Source organism: Lathamus discolor, chromosome 5 (genome assembly GCF_037157495.1).
Source record: "Lathamus discolor isolate bLatDis1 chromosome 5, bLatDis1.hap1, whole genome shotgun sequence".
Lineage (NCBI taxonomy): Eukaryota > Metazoa > Chordata > Aves > Psittaciformes > Psittacidae > Lathamus > Lathamus discolor.
Window position 1 is genome coordinate 46,088,856 of NC_088888.1, and position 27,777 is coordinate 46,116,632.

A 27,777-nucleotide genomic window follows, 5' to 3' on the forward strand; every position below is an offset into this window, starting at 1 on the left:
TAAGAATAAGGTTATTATCCCTCCTGTTAGAGGCAAAAGAATAAGCCTCCTAATTTTTCCTGTGTCAGTGGTCTTACTACATTTTTTTATGTTCCTGTCCTTCCCATCAAGTGTTTGGTGCCAGGGATGTTAGCAATATCCTTGTGTTTTCGATACCTGAGTACTTCCCTTGTCATCTAACAGGTTCATACCAGAGGTATCCGAAGATGCTGTATTGGTGCAGTGCTGTAGCTTAGCCGTGCTAAATATGGATCAAATTTTGTTTGCCATCTGTTTATAAAGGTGTTTTATTTATTATTTCTTTTACTTGCCTATTAATTGTACGGGAATGTTGAGAATTAATATTTGTATCATCTAAATGAGGTTGACACTGCAAGCTGATCTACGCATGCTCACCAACCCTGTAGAGTATATTACCAAGTTGAATGTTCCATGTATGACAAACATAGTTTCAGATGTGCTGTCACTAGTCCAGATGGGCACGTTTTAGTAAAACTGTCTTCTGGAAAGTGAGAGTAGGAGCTGAGGTATCTTGAACGTAAAGAAATCTTGTACCTGCTTGCTCTAGAGGCCAGTTTTCATATATCACCCACACGGTTTCACTTGAGTTGTATTCTGGTACTTCAGTCAAACCTTCCCCAGTTTCTCCACTGCTGTTACTTGTTTAGACTTGTATAGTTTTTGTCTGCTTATATTTTTTCCAGTATCTAAATCTCTCACTGTGTCCTTCTTAATGTAGATTTTGAATAATACCTTATGGGAATGCCATGCCATTCTCTGACAGTGACTGTAAGTAGCTTATGGCCACGTAACACTGGCCTCTCAAAGTAATGGCACAACAGTATTTTCTTAGCTCCTACAGTCCATAAGCTACTCATTCCCAGGTTTGATGACACCATTTGAAGATGTTAGTTCTAGTACTATCAGCAGTCTCTGCAGACAACCTGGTTGCATATTTAGGGTCCTGGTATCTCAGGCTTATGCAAGAGTAGCCAACTATTTTGATGACTAGAACACTTCATTAATGTGTGAATGTTATTCTGTTGGATGTTTCCTTGCACTGCTCTGTGGTGCTGACTGTGGACATGTTCAGCTGAGCAAAAACCCACGCATAGTTCACCAGTCCAAACACTTCCTGAGCTGTCCTTGCCATTTGAGATGAGTGGGATAGTGAGAATTTCAGTCTGTGGTAGTCCTGAGCATCCTGCCATGCTAACAGGTTGCCACATTTTATTATATTCACTGCACAGAACAGGGGTTTTGTTTGTTTAGCTTTACCCTGTCACTTCTTGTCTCAGTGTTGTTTACCCATGGACGAGCTCCGTGGAGTCACCGCTTTAGATCCGTCTCAATTCTGTTATATTCTCTGGTGAAAATCCTGAGATAGTGAATACAACCCAAATGGCTGTCTGCAGAAGGAAAGTCTGCCAAAATTTGTCATGGGTGTGCAAACATTTGCTCTTTTTTCCCAAGGGTACTGACCCAGTGCCTTGCTAACATACCAAGCAGCGGAAATTTGTGTGATTCTCCACACACACGTTTTTCCTCTGTAGGTAGTGGAAAATACCTCTTCTCACATACTTACCTTTTTAACTGAATTGTAAGTAGAGAATTTGACATTCTTTTTCTCTAATTATTTGACGATTAGTGAATGCATCCAGTCTTTTTCTGCTCTTCTTATTCCATGATTTTCAGAGTAATAAGTCAATCTAGCTCCTTCTTTAGCCTCTGCTCTTGAACAAGAGCTTCCTTATATACTCAGAATATACTCAGAAGAGTTCCTCAGTTGTTTTGGTCCCATGCTGCGTCAGTAAGTACGCCTCTCTAGAAAGAACGATAGCCTGATGTATTTTTGTCTTACATTAAGTTCTTTTTTACAAAGTATTATTGCAAGTTTTATCATTCCTCATTTTTTATATATCAAATGTGTAATTTAATAGTGATCTCCTATCACTGTAAACTCCAAAGTTTTCCTGAGCTTAAAATGAGTGAGTGTTCCATGTGTTTTCAGGTTTCATTCATTCATGAAAATCGATGCAGTACTCCTGGCTAAATCAAAAGACCTCTCATTGACCATGTGTTAAGTGTGTGCCAGTAGGCAGTTGCTGTCCATCAGCTGATATGCAATAACTTGTTACTTTGCAGTCCTTTCCTTTGTGTTTGAGTTTTTGCTTTCCTGGAAGGGTTTTGGTTTTTTTTTTCCACATCCAAGCTAAGACTTTAAAATAGCAAAAGAATCCATCTGAGATTTTACAGCAACACCCAGCACATTCAGTGGGTGTCTTTCATGGTTAGTGCCAAGGAGATACACCATTCAAGAAACAGTTGATTTTGTATCGGGCAGTGTGCAAATGTAATTCAGACAACCTTAGTGCATAATTTCATGAAGCTTTAGTAATTTACTGTTGTTAGTCTGGTTTGTGTGCATATGCACATATGCATAAGGGGAAAAAGATGATTTTAAATGTTTTTACAAAGGCATAATAAATGGTATTACCTATATGATGTACATTACCAGATGTTAGTACTGTGCAGGACAACAGAAGCTTCGTATTTGTCTTTTCCTTTATCAAAGGAGCAGAAACTTCTATCATAAGCATTACCCATTTTATATTTTTTCTCTATATTTTGCTGAAAAGGAAGAAGAAAAATATGCTGCTGCCTGACCAGTTTTAAACCTTGTATGGATTTTTATTTTAGTTATGATGTGTGAATTGTTAATAATATGCTACTGTCTCATTTAGAACTAAAAAAATTCAAAGATGGTGCTACAACGTTAAATTGGGTTGTAATAAAAACAACCATTCTTTAGGAACATAAATGTAGCATAAAAAGTAACTATAAAGGAAGATAGTATTTCTGGCAGACTCACTTTATTCAGCTGCTCCTGAAATAGCTTAGTTTGCCAAAATCCACTCAAGTGTTTTTTCAGTAAGTAATCCCTTGTTGTGATGGAAAGTAAAGCATCGTCTGTACCTCTTTTATCACTAATGCTAAAGGAAAGGAGTAGATTTGTTCACTGATGAGCATGTTGTTATTGCAATTTTTAATGTCTTAACTCACAGCTTGCTCTTAGCAGTTTATTTAAAAGACAAAACCACCACCTTGTTGTCACAGAGGTTGACGTGTCAGATGCACTATGTTGAATCACTCCACTGCCTTTACTCCAGGGCAGCCCTAATGTAATCCCGCTTCCCTTCTTTACAAAAGCAAACTTTATCTTAGATCTAATTTTCTGGAAAGAAAATTTATTTCTTTTTGTATCAGTTATAAATGAAGTTAAATGCTAGGGAAAATGTGTGTAAATAAGAAAAATGAATGTATGCCAGCTGCTCTCTTTCATTTCTAATATGATTTCTAGAACTGATGCTGGTTTCTCTTTATGATGCAAGAATGTTAACACCTTGACCAGGAACCCTTTTTCTAAGACAGCTGAGTGTTCTGCAATATTCGAAACACTTCAAACTCACGCACTGATCTCTGAACATGCACTGGGCTCTCTCAGAGCTAGGAGGAGGATAGACTCCTCTGCTATAACAGAATCAAGATCACAGTAGGGTCCTGATCTTACCTTCTCCTCCACATAGCATCTGTAGCTGAAATGACTCCTCTCTGAGAGCTGTCTGACACCTTCTGGGATGATGAAACTGATGCCTCAAGTCAAAAGCTGTTAAGGAGTCTGTTCCATTCTTGCTGTGTTAATCAGCATCTCCCCAAACTAAGGCCAGAGTGTGAGTTTGAGTAGTATCACAAGTTACCTCTGCTGATGAATTACTGGCATCCCCACAACATAGGTTTGGCTGATGCCTTTGAGCACTCCCTGAGCCATAGCTCACATGGATAAGGCAGTACAAGGGACTGCGCTGAAGTCATACAGATAGGACTACCAGGATTGAGTCAGGTCTAGCTGGATGGACATGAATGTGCTACCTGGCTCTCCAAGCCCAGGAATGGTCCTGGCATGTTTTATTTATGACTGTGCACATAGCCACACAGTCATTCCAGAGCATTAGAAAGGATTAGAAGTTTCCTGAAGAAGAGGTCATTTGAGTGGAAACATTTATTTCACCTGTTACTCTAGTTCCTTCAGGAGCCCTTCTGACAGCAGCAGAGCTGGCTAAAACTGGTGTTCTCCTTGTTCTTCATTAGACATTAGTCCATGTTCTCCATTACATTCAACAACCAGCAGTCTCTGTTCATCACTAGTAGATACCACTTCAACCTGTACAAACGATAGCTTTTCAATGCGTCATCCATCCTTGTGGTGTTAAGAAAAATACTGCCTGTAATAATAACTGGGCTGAAAAACCTTTAGCACTAGCACAATGTTTGGAAAGTTTTCTTGCATAGGTTATAATGCCCATGGTGAGCAGAAAACCCTCACTTCTGTACTAGATACTATCTTTATAATAAAAAACTTGGTGTGACCAGTACAGAATTTTTCATTTAAATGGTCCCACGAGTGTGACACATATGGTGTATGTATGTTGGGGGTGCAAACATTTATTTCACACAGATGCACAATTGTATTAGGTTTCTGAATTAGTTACAGTACTGTTGGCAAAAGACACCGGCTTTGCAGTAAGGTTTGTGTGCATAGTGGAACCATTTTAGAAATTGAGGGGTCTGTTTCAAAATAAAGCTAAGTGGAGAAAGTCATACAAGCTTCCTTTGCGCAAGTGTGGAGTTTTCCAATCAGGACAGGCCAGTTTCCAAGCCACCATTTCACCCTCGGCTCTTTGCCATGCTGCATGCCAATGTGTGTGGCCCGGCTTCCTCCAGAGCCAGTACCAGGCTCTGACTTTGCAGTTCAGGTGTGATCAAATCCCTTGTCTTGGGGCTTGCACAAAGACTAGGAAAACTGTACACATTCTGTCAAACACTGCAGTTAGTAGTTTTAGCATGTTATGGTTGAGCTGATCATAGCACGAAAGAGCTGGGCACGGGGGGGTGCAAGATCATCTCAGCACCTGTTTTTTCTCCTTTCAACCTGTGGCATTGAGCTGGTTGTCTCTCTGACAGGGGGTTAGTGGATGGGTAAGTGTGCTATATAGCAAGGGTTTGTGGAGGGCTCAAAAACTGCTTACAGGTGTTTGGACTTAAAGCCTGATCTCTGGTAAAGTACACACCATCTTTCATTTCTACATCACAGAAACTGTTTGTCACCAGTGAAAAAAACAGGGAGGCTGACCCACAGAAGGGTTGGGAGGTCATTCACCCAGTGTCACCTACTGTGTCAGTGACAGCAGTGTTAGGATGAGAAACTTACTCTTTTGAGTTCAGAGCGTGCTGGTTGAGGTTGTGGTTCCCACAGAGAGACCCCTGAGGGCAGCTGCCTGGTTGTGGGAGCTATAGCACCTCAGTGTTTTCAGTTGTGAATTTGATCACGTATCTTTGTGTGGCTCAGAAAAAATTACCACTCTCCATTAACCAGATCTGTGTGATGTGTGATGCTGACCTATGGGAGGACAACCTGGCCTTTTGGGAGAGTCATTCTTCAGCCACCTCTCCTCCTCCCGTCACCCATTTGTGTCTGTCTTCACAATTTGTCTTTGCCTCTCTCTCCCCTTTTTGCTTTCTTTCTTCCCTTCAGCAGCTTCCAGTTCTCCGCTCACTGTTGGGGGGTTTTGCTCTTACCTTTCCTCTGTTCCATCCCTCAAGTAAAGAAAGGTGTAACTAAGTCTGCCAGGCCAGGTGTCTTTTGCCTTTCAACTTCACACCTTCCCACATGCACACCGCTAAAATTAATGGAAGGGAGTGGAAACAGGCACCTTTCATAAATAATGCTTCAGCTGTCTGCGGCCTCCAAGCACAGGTGCCTGATCTAGTTGCAGGATGGGCCAAAGTGCAGACTTGCTCATGCATGTTCGCCCCTTGGCACCAGCACAGCGTGTCTCCTGCCTCAATCAGGCAGGGGTCAGCCGTTGGCAGCACAACGAACACTGGCCTTCTGTACGCTCACATTTGGCCTCACAGAAATGTGAAGATGAAATCTTAACATGCAAGCAGAACAGAAGAGAAAGCTTGTTTCCTCCAGAAACAAGGAAAAATAAAAAAATCCTTGCTGTCCCGTCAGCATATCCTCTTCAACACTGAAAGCAGCACTAAAATCTTTCAAGGTAAAATGTGACAAAATCAGCATCCCTGCGTAGACATTAATTTCATGGGCAACATTGAAGGATTTTTCCCAGTTTGTGAAAACTTACAAAACCCTGCCACAAAATGCACCTCTCATTTAATAGGCTTGGTATTCTTCCTTTCTATGAAGCTTCTAGATTGTATAGCATCTCACTAGGCCTTTTGCTGCAGGTTTAGTACCTTAAATTAAATTGGGATTCATCAATATATTTACAAAAGGAGAAAAAGAGAGAACGCCATACAGGTGTGCTGGCAACAGACCAGAAGAAGGACCTACAGCACAACTACATTGCAAAGCTACTATTTTTTTTTCTGGCTGGTGCAACTAGTCTTCACGTAAAGGGAAATTTTAGCTCTGAAGAATTTGTAAGCAATAGGAGTATTTACAGTGGATTTCTACACGCTGGAGTTAATGCGTTTGGTTAGCAACATATAATTTTGGAAGGTAGGATACTCCCACCATAAGTCATCAGGCAAATTCTGTACTACTTACTAGGTAATGTAAATCATTGCTTTTTTTTTTTTTTTCCTTAAAGATGTGTTTCATTTTAAAACTAGCAGCAATTTGTAACCAAGCAAAAGTAAAAGTTTCTGAACTTTCTCTACAGGTTGGGTTGTTGAGACAGCTTTGCTGACTTGAAGGTGCATTTATTTCTGTTCATATGAACAATAGCAGTTTTCTGGACATTTTTAGTCTGAAAAATGAGGGTTGGTTTTTTTTTAATGTCAAAGATTATTTAAATAAAGAACAGTTACCTGAATATTAATTTTTGCTTTGGTGCTTTTTTCCCTTCAGGTTTTATGGCAGGCATTCAGAGGAACCCCCAGATGTCACAGTATGGACCTCAGCAAACTGGACCTTCCATGTCACCACACCCATCACCTGGAGGCCAAGTGCATCCTGGAATCGGTAGCTTTCAGCAGAGTAATTCAAGTGGTACTTATGGGCCTCAGATGAGCCAGTATGGACCACAAGGTAAAAGGCTTGCTGGTAATACACGTGGTAGTTTATATGTACATATATATAAAAGTATATATATGTATCGTATTTGTAGGTAGGTATGTAATTTTTAAAAAACAAAACTGTCATCCAGAGGTGGAGCTGCACCTTGTGGAAGAAGCTGCTTCTCTTATTAGCCTCTTTCTCTGGATAAAAATAGTGACTTTAAATTGGACAAGGAAATGATGAATCTGTTGTATTGCAAGGGCCATTTGTTTAAGAGACCAAGCATGTCATCTCTGCAATGAGGCCACATTTGACCAAGCATGGAATAAGGGTCACACCACCGATCCCAAAATAGGACTTCTTTTCTTAAATGAGATCCAGTGAAGGCCAATATGAGATTGTGTGGTGACTGTGAGGGTTGAAGTCTTCTAACAAGCATAATAGTACAGCGGCTACTGTGGAAATATAATACTGAGCTGTAATGCATACAGTTTCTGAAACTTAACTAACCCTACAGACTGAGAGAGACAGTTCCTTTTATTTTGCTTGTTTGATGGAATTGTTGGAGGATTAAACCAAAAACAGAATACACGGTTTGTGCCCCTGGACAACCTTAAACTTGTCTACTGTTTTGCCTTCAGTGGATAACCTTTATCAAATATGCATCTGTTTAGGGGTTTAATGAAGTTGAAGTCAAGCCATAGAATATATAAGGGACGGTATTTTCTTTAGAGGTACATGAGTAAGCTTTTCTTTGCCAGCAAAAAAAATTGTAGTTAAGTGCTAACTACTGTTGCTTTCTTACTTAAAATTCTCAAAAAGGACTGGAGCCAGAAGCTGGAGATTGTGTAAGGGCCTTATGGCTTGCCCATGCTAGTAAGGATGGTGACTTTAGTCTCCAGAGTTTCTGAGAACTAGTTCTGATGTTTGTTTGCAGGGACCTTTGCTGCCCTGCATGATGTTCTTTCTGTTTCATCTCTGGGTAGCATTTGTTGTAGCGTTCTTGAGCACAGGGCTACAAGCCAAGATTTCCCAGTTTCTAATTTTGGCTCTGCCTTTTACATCATCTTTCAACATCGGCAAGTAGATTCATTTCTCTGCTTCGCCTTCCTTGACTGTAAAATGGGGCTAGTAATGCCTTATAGCCATGTGTGAAGATTAATTGCCTAACTCTAGTTGACTGGTGCTTTCCTTTTATTTGGAAGGCATTTTGTGCCCATAAAATGCTGTCCAAGTGCTTATTTTTATCTGCACAGCGAGCAGCTAGCTTAACTGGTAAAAATCCAGTGAATTTATGGTGTGCTATCCTGACTTCCAGCTGTACCAATGCTGCTGAGATTCTGAACCATGGGAATAGTGGGTGTCAAGTGTAGTAAAACATTAGCCATCCACACTGATTGAATGGAAAGGGTTTTGTACTAAATCAATGCATTTAAGTAACACGCTGAATGCTACTTTCGTTTTTGCTTGAGTTCAGCAGTTCTTTTCCTCCCTCTGTAGATGAAAGTGCCTATGTAATGATTTTATGGGTCACGGTCAGGAAGAAACATCTATTAAAAAGTGAACTTGAGGGGCAGGAAGAAAATGAGCATCATTGTCATTAACAGACCGTTTCAGAAGGGTCTGGTGAATAGTGTGATGGATGAAAAGCGTGTTCTTCTGCCAGCTCTTGGAGAATACTGGTGATCCTGTGCACTAGTCATCATAAAATTAGGGCCTTGAAGACTTTCAGCTCTACAGGTAGCAATTAGAGCAGAAGGATACTACATTTTCACCAGGCTAATGTGACCATTAATAAAATCTGGGGATGAAGATGGTGATATTTCGAAGTCATGTATTTGCCTGGAATATGATAATGTTACACTATTTACCTTTTATTACCAGAATAACAAATATATTAAAAAATACCTGGGTTGCAGCCAAGTTCTTAAATTACTAAATTACATAATTGTCAAGGATTTTATTTGCTTTCTGTGTTCTCTTCACATGGGCCTTCCTCCAGAATATTGTTAAGCACAGGCTGAGTTTAACGGAACTACTTGTATTTTTATGTACGTGTCAAGAGTATTTTGTGACACTGAGCTTTCAGTTTGAATGCTAGATTTCACTATGTGATGTCTTGAAAACTGTTTCTTAAGGCTAGTGTCATTTCTCTGCAGTGGAATTGCACACCATAATAAAGACTACACCAGTAAGTTTGGGTTGGAGGAATTAGCCTCCAGTTCATGAGAGCAGAATGATCCATTTCATGCATATGGTTGATTTCTTTGGTTTTCATGTGTTTACATGACACTTAGATCTATAATAAGAGTAGAATATATTTTCCCAGGAAGCAGTTCTGTACTGGGGAGCTAGTCCGATCCTTTGAAACCATTCCCTACAAAAATGAAAAAATGGCTTTGGCTCCACACTTCTGTGTCTGTGATACAGTATGCAGTTACATAACATTAGTTCTAATTTTGTATTAAATCCCAGTATTTGCCTGTACCCAGATAAAAAAAGAAAAAACAGAGAGAGAATGGAAGTTGTTACTGAAAGAAACAGTCTCTTTGGTTTGTATTTGGCCAACACCTAGCTTGGGGGCTAATGAAGCTCTGGTCTGTGACCAGGGCATCAAACTGCTGCCACAGCAAAATGTCCTTTAAATACACTCTGGAGAGCAGTCAGATGCTATAGTCAGTTTGGTCTTTTAAGACTAAGGAAGAGAAAAACTTCCTGTGGATCAGTAAAACATGTCAGAAATACATCCCATCTCCCTAATTTTTCCTACTTGATTCAGCAGAAAAACTGCTCTGTTTGGGTATAACAGAGAAGCCACAAGCTCAGATTTCACAGTAAGTTAACCCCCCTTTTGTTTGTGGTGAGGTAACGTGGCTTGTGCTTTGTAACTTTCAGTGCTGGACTCATTTCACAAAAGCACTTTGCTACTTAGGTCCCACTGATTTTAATCCTAGACTTCAGTCAAAGTGGTAGCATCTTAAGGATGAGATGCCCTAGATATCTCAGCCCACACATACAACAGCTTGTGGAGTTAAGACTTAAATACCAACTGTATCTGCCAAAGTCTCCTAGGTAAAATAGTTTTGGTGGAATTCAGAACAATACATTTAAATGTTTGTATGAGAAAAACTTGATGGTTAAGTGCACATACAAAAAATTCTAAAATGACTTTAAGATGCTATTTTTAATACTGTGAATTTGACCCATTCCTGTAGAGAGCAAAATTAACAGGTAGTTCTCAAATTCCCCTCTTTTCAGCTTGCCTAGAAATGGCAAGATAATAGAGCACTTTGTTCTGCAGACCTGGACAAAGTGGACCAGAGTTTCACCAGGAAGTATGAACATCTGTCTTTGGCAGGTTGTTATTAGGCTTTTTTATATTTTATCTTCATTACCCTTTTTTTTTTTCCTTTCTTCACAGTTCCAGTTACAGCTTGGTTTTTTTCTCATGCATTTGAGATGTCATCTCTCTGGGTACAGTTCTGCTCTGCCAAGGGGGAGTTGGAATCAAAAATCCCTCGGATATGGAGGGGAGGAGTTGTTCAGTGGTATTGTACAGCCGCTGTTGCCAGGCTTGTACCCACTTGAAAAGTGTGGGCTTTTGGACTTGGCTGCCTGACACGTCCAGCTGATGTGGGCTGGCCTAGCATCTGCTGCATTCATTGTGTTTAATGCTGCATCCATCTGCTTTCTGTCAAAGCCACTGCCAACAAATTACTAATCTATTAGAGAAACATGGAAATAAGATTGCACTCCTTATTCCTGGCAATTCCTCTTGTATTTTGCTTGGCTTTTATTTTGCCCTTTTTTGGTTTTTTTTTTTTTTTTTTTTTTTTTTTTTTTGTGGTCTGGGAAAGGTTTAAGAATAGCTAGTACTTGAAGTATTGAGGAAATGCTTAGGGAAAAAAGAAACATGGAAAAAACACTGAAACTTGTTTTCCTTACTGAAAAGATACCACTTCCCTGTGCTCTTGGATGTGTATCCCTGGAGATGAATGATTAGGAGCTATTTTAACTGAGCCACATACTTTTATAGAGAAGATTCCACTATTTTTTCAGTGTTGTGCTGATGGTGGAAAAGCCAAAGCATGAAAGAAGAGATTCTTTGTCCCAGTTCAGAATAGCATCAAAACAGCAATAGTATTTAGCATTGGTGTTTGCTCCTCCAAGCATGCTGCTGAATCGTACTTTATAGACCCTATATGACAAAACAAATTGCCTTTATGTAAATCGGACTGACAGTAGCTCCCAGTGGTTATGGATATCAAGTCTGCTAGTCTAGGGAAGGAATTTACTTCAGTTTGGGAATCAGTATTCCTAATAGCATGTACATAAAATGTGTTAACTGGCTGTGTGTAATCTTTGAGTGCACATATACACTATCTTGCACATTTTTCTTGTACAAAGCGACTAGAAAACCAGAGCAACACCCTAGATGTGTGTTACACCTTTAACACTAAGCAGAGCAGCATGAAACTAGTCAACCCTTCAGTTTGCGGTCACATACACTGAATCAGAAGTGTAGTCTCAGCAACCAAAACTCTGGCTAGGGGCAATGGCTCACTGAATAGAAATAGCTGCCAGAGGCCAAGCCTAGAGGAGGAGAAGTGACAGGGCAGTCTAAAGTCAGCATAAAGCTGAATCTGGAGCCTTTCATCTCTGTTGAACCACATATTGGGGATACTTCTGTGAAGATCCTCAGGCAGAAACTTGGTTTCTGACACAGAAGAGAATAGTTGCTTCATTTCCTTGCAAAGCGTAGGTCTTACATGTTCTTGCTGAGGAGAACTTGCAGCAGAGTGAGTTGGTTACTGGGTAGGGAGGAGACGAGAGTCAGCCAAAGCACAGCAGCCGGACGGTATGAATTAATTATATGTGCATTCAAATGGTGGATGAATATATTTATTTTAACTACAAACAGGAGTTGTATGCCACCGACTCCACTGCCTGGTAGCTGAGGCCTGAGGAGAGACGTGGCTGATCTCCATGTTCAGAGAAAGAGTCCAAGGGCTGCTGCCTTTGAACGACCGTGGGAATATCTGAGAGTAGTCAGGAAACTCTGCTCTGTGGCATCCCACAGGGAGGGAACGGGTTGTGTTTCCACTAATCTGCATGAGATGGAAATAAAGACAAGTCAAAACTGATGACTGAAGTAGTGTAATGTGATCTGTTTCCTAAAATACTCTCTATCATATCTTTACTGGGTTTTTTTCTTTCCTCTTTCTCATGCTGCTTGGGTTTGTTTCTAACACTGAATAGTGTACCCTCACTTCTTGACCTTTCAACGTGTTAGGGAAATCAGCACTCAAATGAGTTAAGCTGCTGCAAGTGGAGCAGTTTGCTCCAGTGACGACATAGATTGGGGTCAGCCGCATTTTCGTGCCATCCCTCATAAGGCAGCTGTTCATATTAGCATCTTTGTAATATTGCTGATTACTCCGGGAATACTAGTTTTCCCAGAGGAGGTGTGCTGTAAGCTACCACCCCTTCTGTTGGCATAGTCAAACCTTGAACTTACCAGGAAGGTAGGAAGGAGCAGAAATGTTTCTCAGGGCCTGGCACCCATCCTCACTGGTCCATGCCAAAACACCTGTGACACAAATGGGCAGAGCAGTTAGGAGCAAGAAGCCAGTGAGAATAGCCTATTGCTGAAATTGCAGGAAGATGAAGAATGAGAACATGAAATTACAAAAACAAGATGCTCCCTTGAGCTTATGTAATGGGTTTCTTACATGCCATGTATCTCTTTACTGTATAAGGCAGTTTTGTACTCTGCTATGTTGTTAACCCTCTAGAGGCTGTGCTTTTCTGTCTTTCCTCTCATCCCATGACATATAATAGGCAGAAAATGTTTAAGAGTACATGAAAATCAGGTTCATAGGGTCATTAAGGTTGTTAGGGTGCTTAGGAATTGTTCTTGGCTGACCTTGTATTCAAATCAGGGTCAGATAGAAGATCAGAGCAGGTTACTCATGGCATTATCCAGCTGGGTCTTGAAAATATCTAAGGAGGGAGTCTGAACAAGCTCTTTGGGCAGCTTGTTCCACTGCCTGTCCTCATGGTGAAAAAATTGTTCTGACTTCGAGGCCAGTGGGGCTCACTTCAGTTCACATGTGTAAGTTCTGCAGCTGCTTGCTTCCTCAATAGATACATTTGCTCAAAAGTATGATGTTTTTCTCTGTGTTTTTTATCATTTTGTTCAGGAAACTACTCCAGACCACCAACGTACAGCGGCGTGCCCAACACAAGTTACAGTGGCCCAGGACCCGGCATGGGTATAAATGCCAACAGTCAGATGCATGGACAGGGGCCAAGCCAGCCTTGTGGTACCATGCCCCTGGGACGGATGCCATCAACTGGGATGCAAAGCAGACCATTTCCTGGAAACATGAGCAGTATGACCCCCAATTCTCCTGGCATGTCTCAGCAGGGGGGCCCTGGGATGGGCCCACCCATGCCAACTGTGAACCGTAAGGCACAGGAGGCGGCTGCTGCAGTGATGCAGGCTGCTGCAAACTCCGCTCAGAGCAGGTATGCATCCAGGTGAAAGGAGTTTAAATGAGTAGGAATGTTTTTTCTTGACATTTCTGAAGTAATGGCACTGTAGAGGTGTCAGCATATGCATTTATACATGTTGTATCAGTGTCCTTATCTCTGGGAGGAGATAAGGTGTGGGAAGAATACTTTTTCCTTCAGTGTAAGGGGAAAACATGCTATCATGTGTTTGAATTATCCTCTCAAAAAGCAGCTGTGATAGTGGAGATGGTGACCACTTCCAGTTTGGTTCTTGGCATTGTAGGCTTTAGGAAAAGGCACAGGCTTGCAGTGAGTTAGGAGTTGGAAACAACCCCTCTGCAACTTAAAATTGATTAGCTGGATATATATTTTCTGTGTCCAGTAGGGAGAGGGCAAATGTATCCTTGGCTACTTGCCCCTGACAGAGAGTAGGTAAGCTGATGAAGCTGCCCATCAGATCTTGCATTTACTGCTCACATTGTGAGCAGCAGTGCTAATGGCAGTTCTCTTCTATGGGATGGCACGCAGAGGGGAAGAGGAGGGCAGGCTGAGGGGAGCAGCTGGGGGGAAAAGGCAGAAGGAGGCCTAAAAGCAACCTCTAGTTGCCTGGAGTTGATATCTGCCACTTACGCATCCATAAGAGAGAACTTATAAACAGGATTGTAGAGATTGGAACCGTCATCTGTCATCTTGTCTCCCCTTTGGGCACTGTAACTGCATGTTGCCATTTGTGTATGGGTTTTTGGCAACGACACTTTTCTGTTCATGGTTACTCTTAAGATGCCTGAATACTTGCAATGAAATCTTATTTTCTGGGAATTTTTTCAGGTGAAGTAATTTCCACATTTCTCTGGACTTAAGTAACTGCTGATGTGTTTATTATCTTTATCTGTTACAAGAAGTTCCATTACATTTGAAAATTACACAAAGCTGCTTGCAGTGTTCTGGTGAGCATGTTTGTGTGTATATATTAAGCATCTTGCATTTATTGATGCATATGCATATACAGATGCACATATATGCATACAGGTATTTATCATTCAAGACCAGTGTTTGCAGACACTAGAGTTGCTCTAATTCCAAGATAACAATGTAAAACTAGAAATAGGGAGCTGATGTGTCCCTGTTGCTTTTTTGTTCTGTGAGGTTGGAAGGCAGGTGGCTTCTTGTGATAAGCAGTAGCAAACTTCTAAAACAGTAACAGTAAATCTAGTGTACTGCATGTTCTTGTTCGGTTAAATAGAACCATCCTTCCTTAAAACAGACCATACTCCAGCAGATACCTGTGTACCAGCATTCTCTTGCTTGTGCTGGTTGTTTAAACAGACCTGTCTAGTAGGATTTACAAAAGTTGCTACTGTCTGTCTGGTTTAGGCTATTAACTGATGGGACAGACGCAAAGGCATCAATGGGCCTCACTGCAGCTGCAGGAATACTTTCTTTATAATCATAATAAAAGGAAAAGCTTATGTTTGTTGGTCTTGACAGCAAGAAAAGACCTCGTGTTAAGGGGAATGTATTTAGTTTTGATTCAACTTATACCTTGGGCATAGCGTGTGGCATTTGATCAAAAACTTAGGTTAGATGATTACCACTTCCATCTCACACCTTCCTCCCAAGTCAGTTTTGTAACAATGCTTTTGGTTTCTAGCTTTGCCTAGGCAAAACTGCAGCGTTACAGAGCCTTTCCATCGCATGCTGTACATACCAGTGCTCCAGCACCTGCAGAAAGGCTGAGCAGTCATCAAATCTCTATTGCAAATACTGGCAAAAGGGCTATTTATAAACTGCAAATTGAGAGAAACCTGTCACACCCTTCTGATGCCGGGGGGCTACAAGCACACTGTTTTCCTCTTTGATCTCAAGTCAGCTGTAGGGGTGAAAGCATAATGGCTTTTGCCTATTCCTGCAAGTCCTCCATACTTGCATAGAGAAGGAGTGTACTTGACAGTGATTCATATTTGTGATACAGAGCAAATCCAAAGAGGCTGTTCTTTGTTCTGCTTTAGGCCACCATACATTAGGCGCCTGCTTATCCCAGCCAGTCTGGGGCTGGCAGACACCCCATGTTTTCTTCACAGCACCCCAGCTATGGCAGCACTCAGGCTCCCTTGATGCACCAGCCTGACCAGTATGTGTAGGTAGCAATGTAAACTAGACCTTGTTCGGGTTTTTTTGTTAATGAACATGCCATCTGGCTGCTGAAGGAATATAAAAGTCATGTGAAATATACACAAGTACTTTCATCATAGAGGAGATTGAAAGTTTTTGTTCCGTTTTTACTAACCCCACTGTTGCAATAGTATGAAAATCTGCATGTCACTCACCATCATACCTGCATGGGCTTTATATTTCCTGCAAGCGGGAAATTAAGAACTTTGTCACTGAGAAGGAATCATCCCTCCTCCCCCTTTTACAGGAATTGTCTTTCTCCCCTCATTGTTGGTGTTCTTGCCTCGCAGTGGTGCTGTACAACCCCACTGTCTGACCTGGTGCTGGTATTGTCATTGCTGCCTGGGCAGTGAGCTGAAACCCCCAAAGGATGCTCCCATTCTGAGAGGAGGTGTACTGCAGGAATGATGGCAGGCTTTCTTAATGGTATCTTCAAGAAAGTTCTATTACACTGTAATTGAGCATGCACGTGTTTGAAAAATTTCAGTTAGTTGCTAGTATAATTTTTAGGAGCAGCAAGTATCCAGTGCAAAACGTTCACCTGAAATGCAGCTACTCTTTTCTCACCACTCCTTCACACTGTGATTCCTGTAACCGTATCATAAAACACTGGGATTATGTATCTACAGTGGCTCCCAGCCTGTTTCTCCCTGACAACCAAGTCCAGCTTCACCTGAGATTCAGGTTTCATGGATTTCCCTGCCATCATGCTATTTCAGTTGTTACCTGCATAGGAAAACTATAATACCCAAATTACTGCTGCCTTCATGCTTATTAACTAGTTTTAATTACCAGTTTTCTCTAGCTGCTTTTGTTTGGATTTTTTCGTTATCATTTATAAATGTGCATATGAAAAAGTGCAAACAAAAAAAAAATAGAATGCAAGTCTACTGGTTCTCCTGTTCAAAAAGCAGAAATTATTGAAATGGGAGAACACTTACGCCATACTATTTCATCTGGCTGGAATGATATCCACTCTTTCAATGCCAATGTGCATGAATAGTGTCCAGCCTTTTTCCTTGAATGTCTTGAGTTTCTAAGATTCTGCTGTGGGGTTCAAAATCTGTTGGATATTTATTACTATAAAACACACTTCTCTGTAGACCTACAAAGAAAATGAAATGGTTGTGTCAGAGTCATGATTACACAGCAGTATTTCTGTACAAGTTGGTTGTGATCCCCTTCAAGGTCAATTTGTTGAATCAGTAACCAAGTGTCAATAAGGGACAGAAATTTATCTTCAGCTGTTAATCCACAGGATCTATCCTTTACCAGCTCTGGAGTCTCGTTTAGACATTGAAAGCTGGTTTGCCTCTGCCTTGCCAAGCCACACTAAGCAGCTGTGTAAAATGAATTTAAATGGCATACATTAGAATAAAATCACTTCCACTGGGGCAGAAAATCAATGTTCGTTAACCAGAGCTGGATGATGAGGATCTGAGTGTCAGCCAGTTATACCTAGGTATCATCCTCAGTGCAGACCACCATCCTTTTAATTAGAGAAGATAAAATCGTATAAATAAAAGTGTGGCTGTGGAAGATACTAGGTTTACACCCTTAGAATTAGCCTTTGAGCTCACCTTGAGGCCTGCTCTATGTTAAGCTTAGATTAATTTCTATGGCTACATATCTTTGCTGTAACGTAAAATCTTAAGATGTTCTAGTCTGCCTTTTGCACACAGGCCAGTGTTTCCCAGATGATATGTAGCACGTCACACTAAAGAAAAGAAAGGCGTTTTTAAGACCTCTTCATTAAACCAGCACTATCTGTGGTTTCAGGCTACCCAAGATGCCTAAGCAGGTTCTGGGTAACAGTTCACAGCAGGCAGTGCTAAGTAACTCTAATACCTTGTATAGTAATTCTGCTTATTTTCAGGAAGGCAGTGTGAAGGAACTGCAAAACCGTGTTTTCCTTTTTATATCTGTCTTGCTCTCAGCACACCCATTGACTGATAAGGACTGTATGTTGAAGACCTAACATAGCCACTGCTAGGTTCTGCTCCTGAAGGTTAGAACCCAGTGGAGGCCTCTGAGGACCAGGTGGCTCCAAAAAAGAACAAGTCTTTTGTCACACTGTAGTTCTTACAATACAAGTGATAGGTAAGTATGTGTGTACAGACCTGCAACACGGTAAGCCTGAAGTAAAAGCAAACAATTTAAGCAAATGAGATGGCATATTCCTCATTGGTATGAAAGGCAGCAGATTTAGCCAGTATCTTCTAGTACCAGCCAGTTTTGAGTTCCTCAGTTCATACATGCCCAACTTGAAATTTTTCAGGGCTGTGTTTCACTGTCTGTGAGCTTTTGTTTCCTACAGCAAGTGTCCAGTATAGACTTTTGAAAATTGATTATTAGGTTGACACCTGAAGTCAACAGATGTTTTTAGAGCTAGATGCTCATCATCATCATTTTCAGCATCTGCCGTGCTCGCAGTGAGTGTCATTCTGAGTATGTTATCTTAGCAGTTGATGGTATGACTGTAGTATATGGAAAGGTAAAAACATAGTTGTGAAATAGCTGGCTTATGTACTGTTAGCAGCGTGGCCTTGGGAAGATGTAGTCTAGTACTATGTGGTGTAAAGTACACATCCAGCTGGATGCTAAAATGAGCCTCTTGCTGGTGTAACTACAGTTATCGATACCTGAACTAATTACTATAAAATGAGTTTCGGTGTCCCTACATGAGGAGCAGTCCTAGCTCTGAAGGCAGCGTCTTTGACCTCAGTGTACTGTACCTTGATATGATTCTCGGAATTGCATGTTGCAGTTTTGTAAATTAAAGCAATTTTTTTTTTTATAGATTGAATGAATTTAGAATTCAGTGTCATTGATTTTAGAGTAGGCAATTTAGACACAGTAGTTTATTAAACTGAGGAACTGGGATCCAGCTTAGCTATTTGCAGCCTCTGGCCATTTTAAATCCTGGTCATTGGGTTTCTAAATTGAGGTGGATATTTACATTATTGTCCACTGATCCCCATGCCACCTGGGAAACAGTGTTCAATCGCTATAGTAATGTGGGTGTTGCATTGCTTTGACATACTTCTAGCCACTCTAGAATGCGGTTCTGGTTCTGAACTGCTTAGCAGCTGGTTATATACCACAGCCTCATTGTGGTGAGGTCAGAAGAATTCAGGTAGGTTTTCATTCGGCCCTAAAACTGATCTGTACAAGCTGACTGGTATCAGAGAATTTCTGTTGTACAGCGAAAAGGTTACAATTTGTGTAGATAAGTTTGAAATGTGCATTCTAGGTATCTTCTTTTTAGTCTGTGTGTATACATGCACATGCACACTTCCACACATACAGGCAGACAAACCTTCCATCAGCATTTCTCCCCTGCTATATATATGTATAATTCATACTCCATGTTGCTGGTGCCAGCAAAGCACTTTTTCTGTATTATTTTCTCCAACAGCAGGGTAATGTAGCACTACTGATGGACTAGAAGGTACTGGTGAGGAAATATTGTAATGGACATGGTGCATTAAAATGTCAAAAGGAAAAAGAACGAGGCGGAAATGGGGAATAAATTTTTTAAAAAGAATAATAGTATAAATAAAACCCAGAACTCTTTTAGGTGTTTTACATCCTAGAGCCTGTCAATTTCTATGCAGTATTTTCTTGTCTGGCCCTTTTGATCTTGAAACTTGGGTTTAAAATTCTAATTGTGATTTTAAAAGCTGTGGTTATGTAGCAGAAGACTTGAAGTACTATAGTGAAACTACAGTCTTTAATCCCTGGAGAGAGTATGTATTTTCCATTGTTTTCGCTTTTCCCCTTCAGCGTGGAAGTGTTCTTCTCTGCTGGGAAGTGCAGTGGAGTGCAGGAAGGTTAAGTACTCATTCAAGTTTCTTTGCTTATTCAAACCAGGCTGCTTCCAGATGAAAGGCTGCCAACTGTGAAATCCCCGACGTAAACTAGGCTAAGATAGGACTGGTAGCCATAATTGGAGCCAGTGCAGGGGTACGTTATCTGTTGCCTTTGAAATAAGCTCCTAGCAGAACTGCTGCTCTTGACGGGTCTTTTATTCAATATTCAGTCACAGGGAAGGAGTTACTCCTGTGTGAATTCAGGCTGTTCACAATTCTCCAGTCTCAAGGTGTCTCCTCATTTCATCTCCACCCTGCTCCTCCCAACGTGCCCAGACTTTGGATTTCCTTTAGGAATCCTGAGAGATCACCCTGCTTTGCTTTCTGTTTGCACTGTTTGAATATCCAGGCAGTACCTTTAGTTCATGAAACTACTTTTGGCTTCTGAAATACAGAAAATAAGGCACATATGGTTTCAGCTGGATCAAGTGGTATTGCTTCTTGGCCTAAATGGCTGTGTAGTGTTTCTGTGAACTCCAAATAGCTGCTGTGCTTGCTCTACCTGAGCCTGGCAGCGTTTCAGTAACAGGTGGGGTATTTTCTCTCTGAGCCAAGTTTCTGTGTGATTTGAGGGGTTAAAATTCCAAGTATTAATGTTTTCTGTAGCTGTAATTTCTAAGGGAGCTATTAACCAGTATTGACATCCTTTTCTTCAAAAGGACCCATGCTTCTTCCTGCTTCATGAGAAATAAGTCGTTTATGTCAAACTGGGTATTTTTGTTCTTTTTTTGAAATGGCACTTCCTTTTCCTTATGTTTTGCTTTTTAAAGGAGAACCATATATGGCTTTTCTACAGTGTATTAGGAAGGGTGAAGTACAGCTTAGATTATATGTATTTATTATAGTAAACAGAGAGCTGGCAGTCACACTTTGTGATTATTTTTTTTTTCAATGGGGATGCATTTTGTAGATCAGCTCAAAATTGCTGATAAAATGTAAGGATTGGAAAAAAGTTTACATGCTGAGCTAACCGAAGCCATTTCTTGTAGGCGACTAAGAAAAATATATTTTTATCTGGAATTTTGTTTTGCTAAAAGGTAAATCCATCATTCCGGAGCCCTGGATGTCACCATGCTGCAGAGCTCATGCAGGCAACCAGAGATTTGGGGAGGCATTTTTTCCTTTCTTTGTTCCTCATCAATCAAGTAGACTGCTGTATGTTGTTCCTGCCTTTAGAGATTCACCACAGACCTTGAGAGTCCTACTCCTTTCCTCCTTCAGAGAGTAACCATTCTTAAATTGTGAAAGCAGGAGCATGTTGGGAAGGAAGGGTGATTTTCAGAGTCATGAATGAGAATTTTCGTTCATCTTAGAGACACTTCTAATTCATTATTGTGTCAGGATTATTTTTGGCTTGATTTGGTTATTTGGGAGAGCTGTTGCTCTCTACGGAAGTGCTCATGATTTTGACGCCAAACTGCAGTGTAGGACTCTGTGTAGGGTATTAACATTCCGCCTCAGAGTCAGATATTATGTAGAAATTCTGTACCTCAAAAGGTTATCTTTAGGGCATTAAGAATGCAGTACTTCATTAATTATTACTGTATAATACTAAAGAAAAAGGGAGGACTTTAGATTTGAGTATTCTTTCTTGGGTGGCAAGAAAATGGATTTTCACACTGCCTTTTTGCCTATTAGCTGGAAGATCTACTAGTTTAAATCTCTGCACTAGTCAAAAAAAAGTTAAAAAAAACCCACCACCACAATAAGAGCAGCAAAATAATCCCAAACCCCAGGAAAATAGCCATCTGTTTAATGGGACTCATGAAGAAAGCTAATTCCATGACTGCTCTATGTGATTAAAATGTCAAAAGGCCAAAGAACAAGGCAGAAATGGGGAATACATTTTTTTAAAAGGAATAATAATATAAATAAAACCCAGAACTCTTTTTGGGTGTTTTACATCCTAGAGCCTGTCAATTTCTATGCAGTATTTTCCAGTCTGGCCCTTTTGATCTTGAAACTTGGGTTTAAAATTCTGATTGTTACTAAACATATAAGTAACCTTGCAAGAGTCATATTAAATAGTAACATAACAGCAGTAAGATTTTTTCAGCGGTGGCCTGCAGTCCCACTAGCACATTGAAATACCTGTTGCAGTTGTCACAGTAGGTTTCAGGCATCCTCTGAGCCAAAGATGAAGAAAAGAGCCAGCTGAAACCATGCTGATCTATGCACCACATTGATCTTATGAAACTGGAGTGCCAAAGTGCCGAGACCAATGGTAGTAATGGTAGTAATAATATTGATAAACATACAACAGCTTCAGGCTGTTGGGCAAAGATAGGGAAGAGAAAATGTGTCTGTTGGGAAATCCCTCTGGAGAACTTCCTGGCCATGCTGCTGCAGACACACAGTTGCATTCAGCGTGCTGTCAGCCAGATGACATTTTACTATGAAAAGATACACTGAAGATCTGGCATGAAACGATCCGGATTTTGTTAGATTTTCAGTCGGCTGCCAGCACAGTGAGCTCCATGGAGCTGCAGCGGTGCTCAGAAATGGTGTGGGGACGTGACTGAACCTTGGTGAAAGGCAGCGGGAGATCCACATCCGCAGGTGGAAGAGGACAGAGCTTAGGGGTTGAGCCTCTTCCAAGGCAGTGCCCTACCTTAGGACATTGCATCAGTGAAACGCGCAGTGTGTCCTTAGCTTCCTGTAGCTTTTTAGCGCCAGGCTTTGGTGACCTCCCGGCTGTTCATATGCTGGGAACAGGTTCTTACCCACTTACAAGTGATCATTCTGGGAGAGAGTTCATAGGACCTTCCAGCTTTTTAATACAGCTATTTATAAACCTGCACAAAAATAGAAGGTGCATAGTGAGCGAGTCATATGAGTCATTCCCATTTCGGTATCAAGTCACACCAGGCTAAAATCACCCTTCTTGGCATTCCAGTTCAGATTGACAGCATCATGCTATACAGGGCAAATTTCTTTTTTTGCTACAAACCCAGTTCATGCATTCTCCTGCTTGCCAGACAGATTACTGCAGCACTCTTTCACCCATCACGCACTCCACTTGGGCTAAGAAATGTAACTCCTCAGTGCTCAGATATTACGTCTTATAGGGACAGTGCGCAAGCAGCTGCTGTTAGAGCTGCTGTTTAAATCCACATTGTCAGGAAGGTAAGCAGGGGTCACTAAGAGTAGAGCTTCGATGGTATTACAAGCCAGTTGACTTGGCCTGCTTTTCAGTAGTCCAGTGTTTTCTGTCACACAGCATTATTTTGTATTTATCCAGTAGAGGTTGCACTGAGTACAGAGGGCTTAGTTTGTTCTTACACAAATAAATTCAGGTACAGAGGTGTGGTTGCACTTGTAGGAATGCTGTGCAATAAAGGCGTTTCATGGAATCCTTGTGGGTTTGAAGACTGGTGATCAAATGCTGTGGTCACCATGAAATTCAGACAAAAAAAAACTTCTGTTAACACAAAAGGAGCTTTATAAAAACAAAATTAAATCACTGCAACCTAAAAAAAATAAACAAACAAAAACCAAACAAAAAGCCACTACGGTATTCCACTAAATATCCTTTTTGGTTTTCAGTCACACAGCCTTGTATCATTAGGACCAAATGAAGTTAAGGATTTCTTTTTCTGCAGGCTTGTGCAGTGTTTTCTTCACTGTATTCAACTACTTTGTTGAATTCTTCATTATTATTCTTGGATCTCTTCCTCAGTTTTTGTTATCTGTAAAATGGGATAGGGAGATTTATTCTGATCTCAGCATGCATTCCGCAGTATGAAATGCTGTGTAGTTGTGTTGTTATTAGCATCAATGCTCATGAATACTCATGTGCCTCTTACATTGCTCTTCCAGTGTGTGATGTAGTGTGACACTCCTACATTTTATTGGGCTTTAAATGACAACCAAGTAGGTAGCCCATCAGGCAGATGTTTTCACTGGAAATATGGTTAGTGTGGTTGACAGTGGCGTATAAACAGTAAGTTTTTGTGGCTGCCTTTCTGAGGGGCTAAGCATTGAATCAGCCTGGGGGAAACAACTGATTTTTATGTTTCTTTTGCCTCCTTGGTTGTTTCTTAGTGAAATCTAAGTAATGGTGATGATGCTAAAGGCACAAGTATTTGCATAATCAGAAGAAAAAGAAAATATTTAGAAAGGCTATTTCTGTTCTTCTTCCAAAAAGTATCTTGCACAGCAATTTTTAGATCAGCCAAATAATGAAAGCAGGGGGTGTGATCGGTCAGATTGCAGTGGATTACAGAGTGATGTGCACTGTCACATGATTGTGATGCTAGGAAGTTACTCCCCATTTTTAGCACTGCCATTTAGGCCTGGTCATTGGGAAGAGCAGTTTGGTGTAGGGTCTGTGTGCTTGATGTGAGCAGACACTAACACGCACCCCAGTACAAATCTGGATGCTTTTTCATTGTTTCCTAGTGTTTTGTCAGTGTCGGTGCATTTCAGAGGTTTGACCTCCCCTTTTCATGCACGCACACACACACACAAGTAAAACATTTTCTTTCTAGGCTGAAAAATGGAAAAACTCATGGCAGACCTGGCACCTGTCACACCACCAGCTTTTGTGGTTGCTTTTTAAAACTTTGTTATCATGAGTGGTGAGCTTCCCCACTGAACAGAGGAAATGTAAATCCAGGCCTGTACACTTATAGTAGCAGGTGACAAGAGGGGGATGCTTTTCTGTCAGATACAGTGATGTTAAACTTGTTTCATTTACATGGGAACTGCCCTTAATGCCATTTTTTATCTGCTCAAGCCAATATTCACATTTCATGTGTCTTGGCCTTTGCTAACAGCACTGACATACCAGTGAACTTCCAGTTAGAGCAAAGTAAGCAATGCTGGGGTTTATTTTCCCTTTCTCTCTTCTCCCTCCTCCAGTTCTCCCATATGCCCTGACAACAGAAACAGTTTCACTTCTCCAAGGAAGCCCATAATGTAGCAAGAAGAAAAATCTATAACAAAAGAGCATATGTATCTGCCTGCACATGTTTATGTGTAAATTCTCCAGGGAGAAAGCATTCACGGGTCTCACTCCTGAATTACTCTCATTATAATAACCCATTTGGTGTCAAAGTATGACAGATTATAAGCGCTTAAGGCTAGTCCCAGCTCAAGACAGATTTAAATAAAGTACTTCTGGTTATTGTGCAGGTCAGTGTGTTTAAATAACAACCCCCCAAATCATACTTTGACATTTAAAAGAGAGAGGAAATATTGTCATGCTGCAGACCTGGCACAGATAAGCACAGGGCAATTTGGTCAGTACACTGTGATTTGTGAGTGCAGCCTAACGCAGTCATTTTCACAGTTTGTAATCAAGTAGCCACCTTAGCAGTGTGTCAGCATTAAAAAAAAAATGTTCCTTTTAAAATGTTTACACAAATTACTCCCCTGAGGTGCTGCAGTGCACTCGCTGCAGAACTGATGTAGGTTAAAGATCTGGAGCAGAAATGGCAAACTTCTATGAGCTTGGAAGCTCGTGGCTTTTCTTCTCTCCAGCCAATTGCTCAGGTGGCCAGGCCACAGTAACAGGATAATTTTTCAGCTCCAGTGCCTAGGGTAACTGGGAGAAATCCCTGTGTTTCATGAGTGCTGTGGCAAGTGTCAGGAAGCATAATGCAGACGTGCCTAAATAATAATTGGTGCCAACTTGTGGTCACCAAGATGAGTGAGGTGTGACTTGGTGGCAGCTCTTCCCTCCCTGGGCTGAATGACCCATCCTCGCTCCCATCATTGCAGCATCCTCTTTCAGCATCACCCTGCTGTGCCGTGCTGCTGGACTGGGGCTCACCCAGCTCCTGGCAAGGGTGGCCTACTTGGAGCCTGTCGCTGCCTCACAGCACCCTGCTTTTGAGGCTTCCCTGTGATCCTCTCCCTTCCTTCAGCAGACCTGTCTGAAAAGCTCCATGTTCCCACTGGAAAGACCTTATCTGTGTTCACCCTGAAGGTAGCGGCTCTCTTTATGTTCCTCCCTGCTCCTCCTGCACCTAAAAGCCTTTGGCATTTTGTGAGAATGCTCCCAGCAGTTGTTGTCCATTCTTCATTTCCATTTACTCTCCCCTCCGTTTCCATCTTTTCTGCCCCAAACTGTCCTCACCTCCAGCCTCTCTAGACTCTCCACCTCTGAACCCTTCTGTTCCCCATCTGTTTCCGTGCTCAACTTGCCCCTGTGCTCAGGTTTCCACAGGTTTCATTGCAGAAGCTGGATCAGTTTTTGTGACTGTATGAATGGCTTTGCTCCAGTGTTACAGATTTAGATCAAAAGACGAGCACAGAGTGTCAGATGCATGCCACAAAATCCACAGAAAGTTATAGACTATGATCACTCTGCACGCAGAGTGAAACCTGAGCTTTGACATGTTTCCATAGGAAAAGTTGTGTTTTCATTCCTTGTCCTGCTGAGAAGCATAATTCACTTTTGTCATTGTCCTAGCTAAAAACGACACCTATATCTGAATTTAATTTTGTAGTTAGCTCAGATTTGTTCAAATCTGAGGAAAATGACAGTAAAAACCTGCATCGGATGGCAGTGCTGAGGAGGTACTAAATCACATAACAGCAAGCATTAAACACAAGGGCTGCAGAGTCTGGCAGTTGGAGACAACACACTAACCTGCTGGTCATTTCAGGTCCAGCTAAAGGGAAACATCTCAGTGTAAGAGATGCTGCTTGGCAGACCCGTATTGCCTATCTTCTTTCTTACAATTTCTTTGTTCTGCTTTTTAACAGTGACCAGATCTCACATGTTATCTCCTCTCTTTAAATACATGGACTTCTGCATTAGCTCAGAAGACACAATTAGATCTGATGCTACTTGTTTTGCAGAGAAAAGAGATTAAGTGCAGATTAAGCTTTGGGCAGATTGCAAATGAAGAAAAACAAAAGAGCAGAGCAGGACCTTCTTAAAGGAAACGTTTTGAATTTGTCCAGTTGTATTTTGGATCCAATAGTACACCAGACTATCAACAGCACAATGAAGCTGACTGTTTAGGATTATAGAGTCATTCAGGATGGAAGAAACCTCAAGAGGTCTCTGGTCCAACCTTCTCAACAAGCTCAGCTGAGAGTTCAGTTTTGATCCAGTTGGGTCTTGAAAACCTGCAAGGACAGAGATTGCACAACTCCTCTGGTGCCTGTTTTCACTGGGAAAAGGGCTTCCTTACATCAGTCTGAACTGGTCAGGTTTTAACTCTTGCCCACTGTGTCTCATCCTCCCACCATGCGCCACTGTGAAGACCCTAGTTTCATGCTCTTGCTGACCTTCTTGTTGGTGCTGAGAGCTGCTGTTAGGTTCCTCCTGAAAGCTGTCTCTGCTCCAGGCTGAGCTAGCCCCTTGGACTTCACCCCCTCCAGGGTGAGTGCTCAAACCCTGACCATCTAAGGGGTCCTCTGCTAAGCTCACTCCAGTATGTCATCATCATCTTTCCTTTACAGATGCTTGGGGGATCCAAAGTGGACATGATACTCCAGATGGAGTCTAATAAGTGCAGAGTAAGGAGGAGATGACCAGTTCCCTCCGTCTCCTGCCTCTGCTCCTGTTCACACAGCCCAGGGTGTTGCTGGTCCTGTTTGCTGCCAGGGCACTCTTCTGGCTCCCTGTCTGCCAAGATGCCCAGGGGCTTTTCAGCAAAGCTGTTCCCCTGGTCAGGCCCATGTCAGCACTGCTGCAGCAGGCTTGTCCTTCCCAGGTGCAGGACCTTGCACTTGTCCCTGTTGAGTTTCGTAAGGTTCCTGTCAGCACATTCCTCCAGCCTGTCTAGGATCCCCTGGGTGGCAGCCCTTTCCTCGAGCATAACAACAGGCTCTGCCTTTATGCAAGTGCTGTGAGTTACTAAATTGTCAGCAGGGTAAATAAACCACAGAAAGTAAGCAGATTCCCCCTCCCCATTTTTAATCTCTTCCATTTGCTGTATACTTGGACATCTACTTGTAGCAGTAGAGCAGAAAAAAAGAATGTGTAGGCTTAAGTACAGTGTTTAAATTGATAGGATAATCCTAAATTTGTACTGGCCCAGCTGATTTTTCTTCTAAATGGGGAAAAATATGTGATCTGGGATCACAGTATTGGAGGAGTTAGAGCTGGAAAATACTTGACAGGTTATCTAGTTCGTATGTAATGCAGGGTTTCTCCAGCCGGTACATTTTCTA

General features: G+C 41.5%; 1 protein-coding gene across 6 annotated transcripts in view; it reads left to right on the forward strand.

Moving 5' to 3' along the window:
* Positions 1-27,777, forward strand: part of ARID1B (AT-rich interaction domain 1B) — a 330,916-nt gene that overhangs the window by 256,152 nt on the left and 46,987 nt on the right. For all 6 annotated transcript variants that reach the window (XM_065680613.1, XM_065680617.1, XM_065680614.1 and 3 more), the window contains 2 exons: positions 6,935-7,114; positions 13,288-13,615. In XM_065680613.1, the coding sequence (XP_065536685.1) occupies positions 6,935-7,114; positions 13,288-13,615 (508 nt within the window). The remainder of the gene's footprint in view (positions 1-6,934; positions 7,115-13,287; positions 13,616-27,777) is intronic.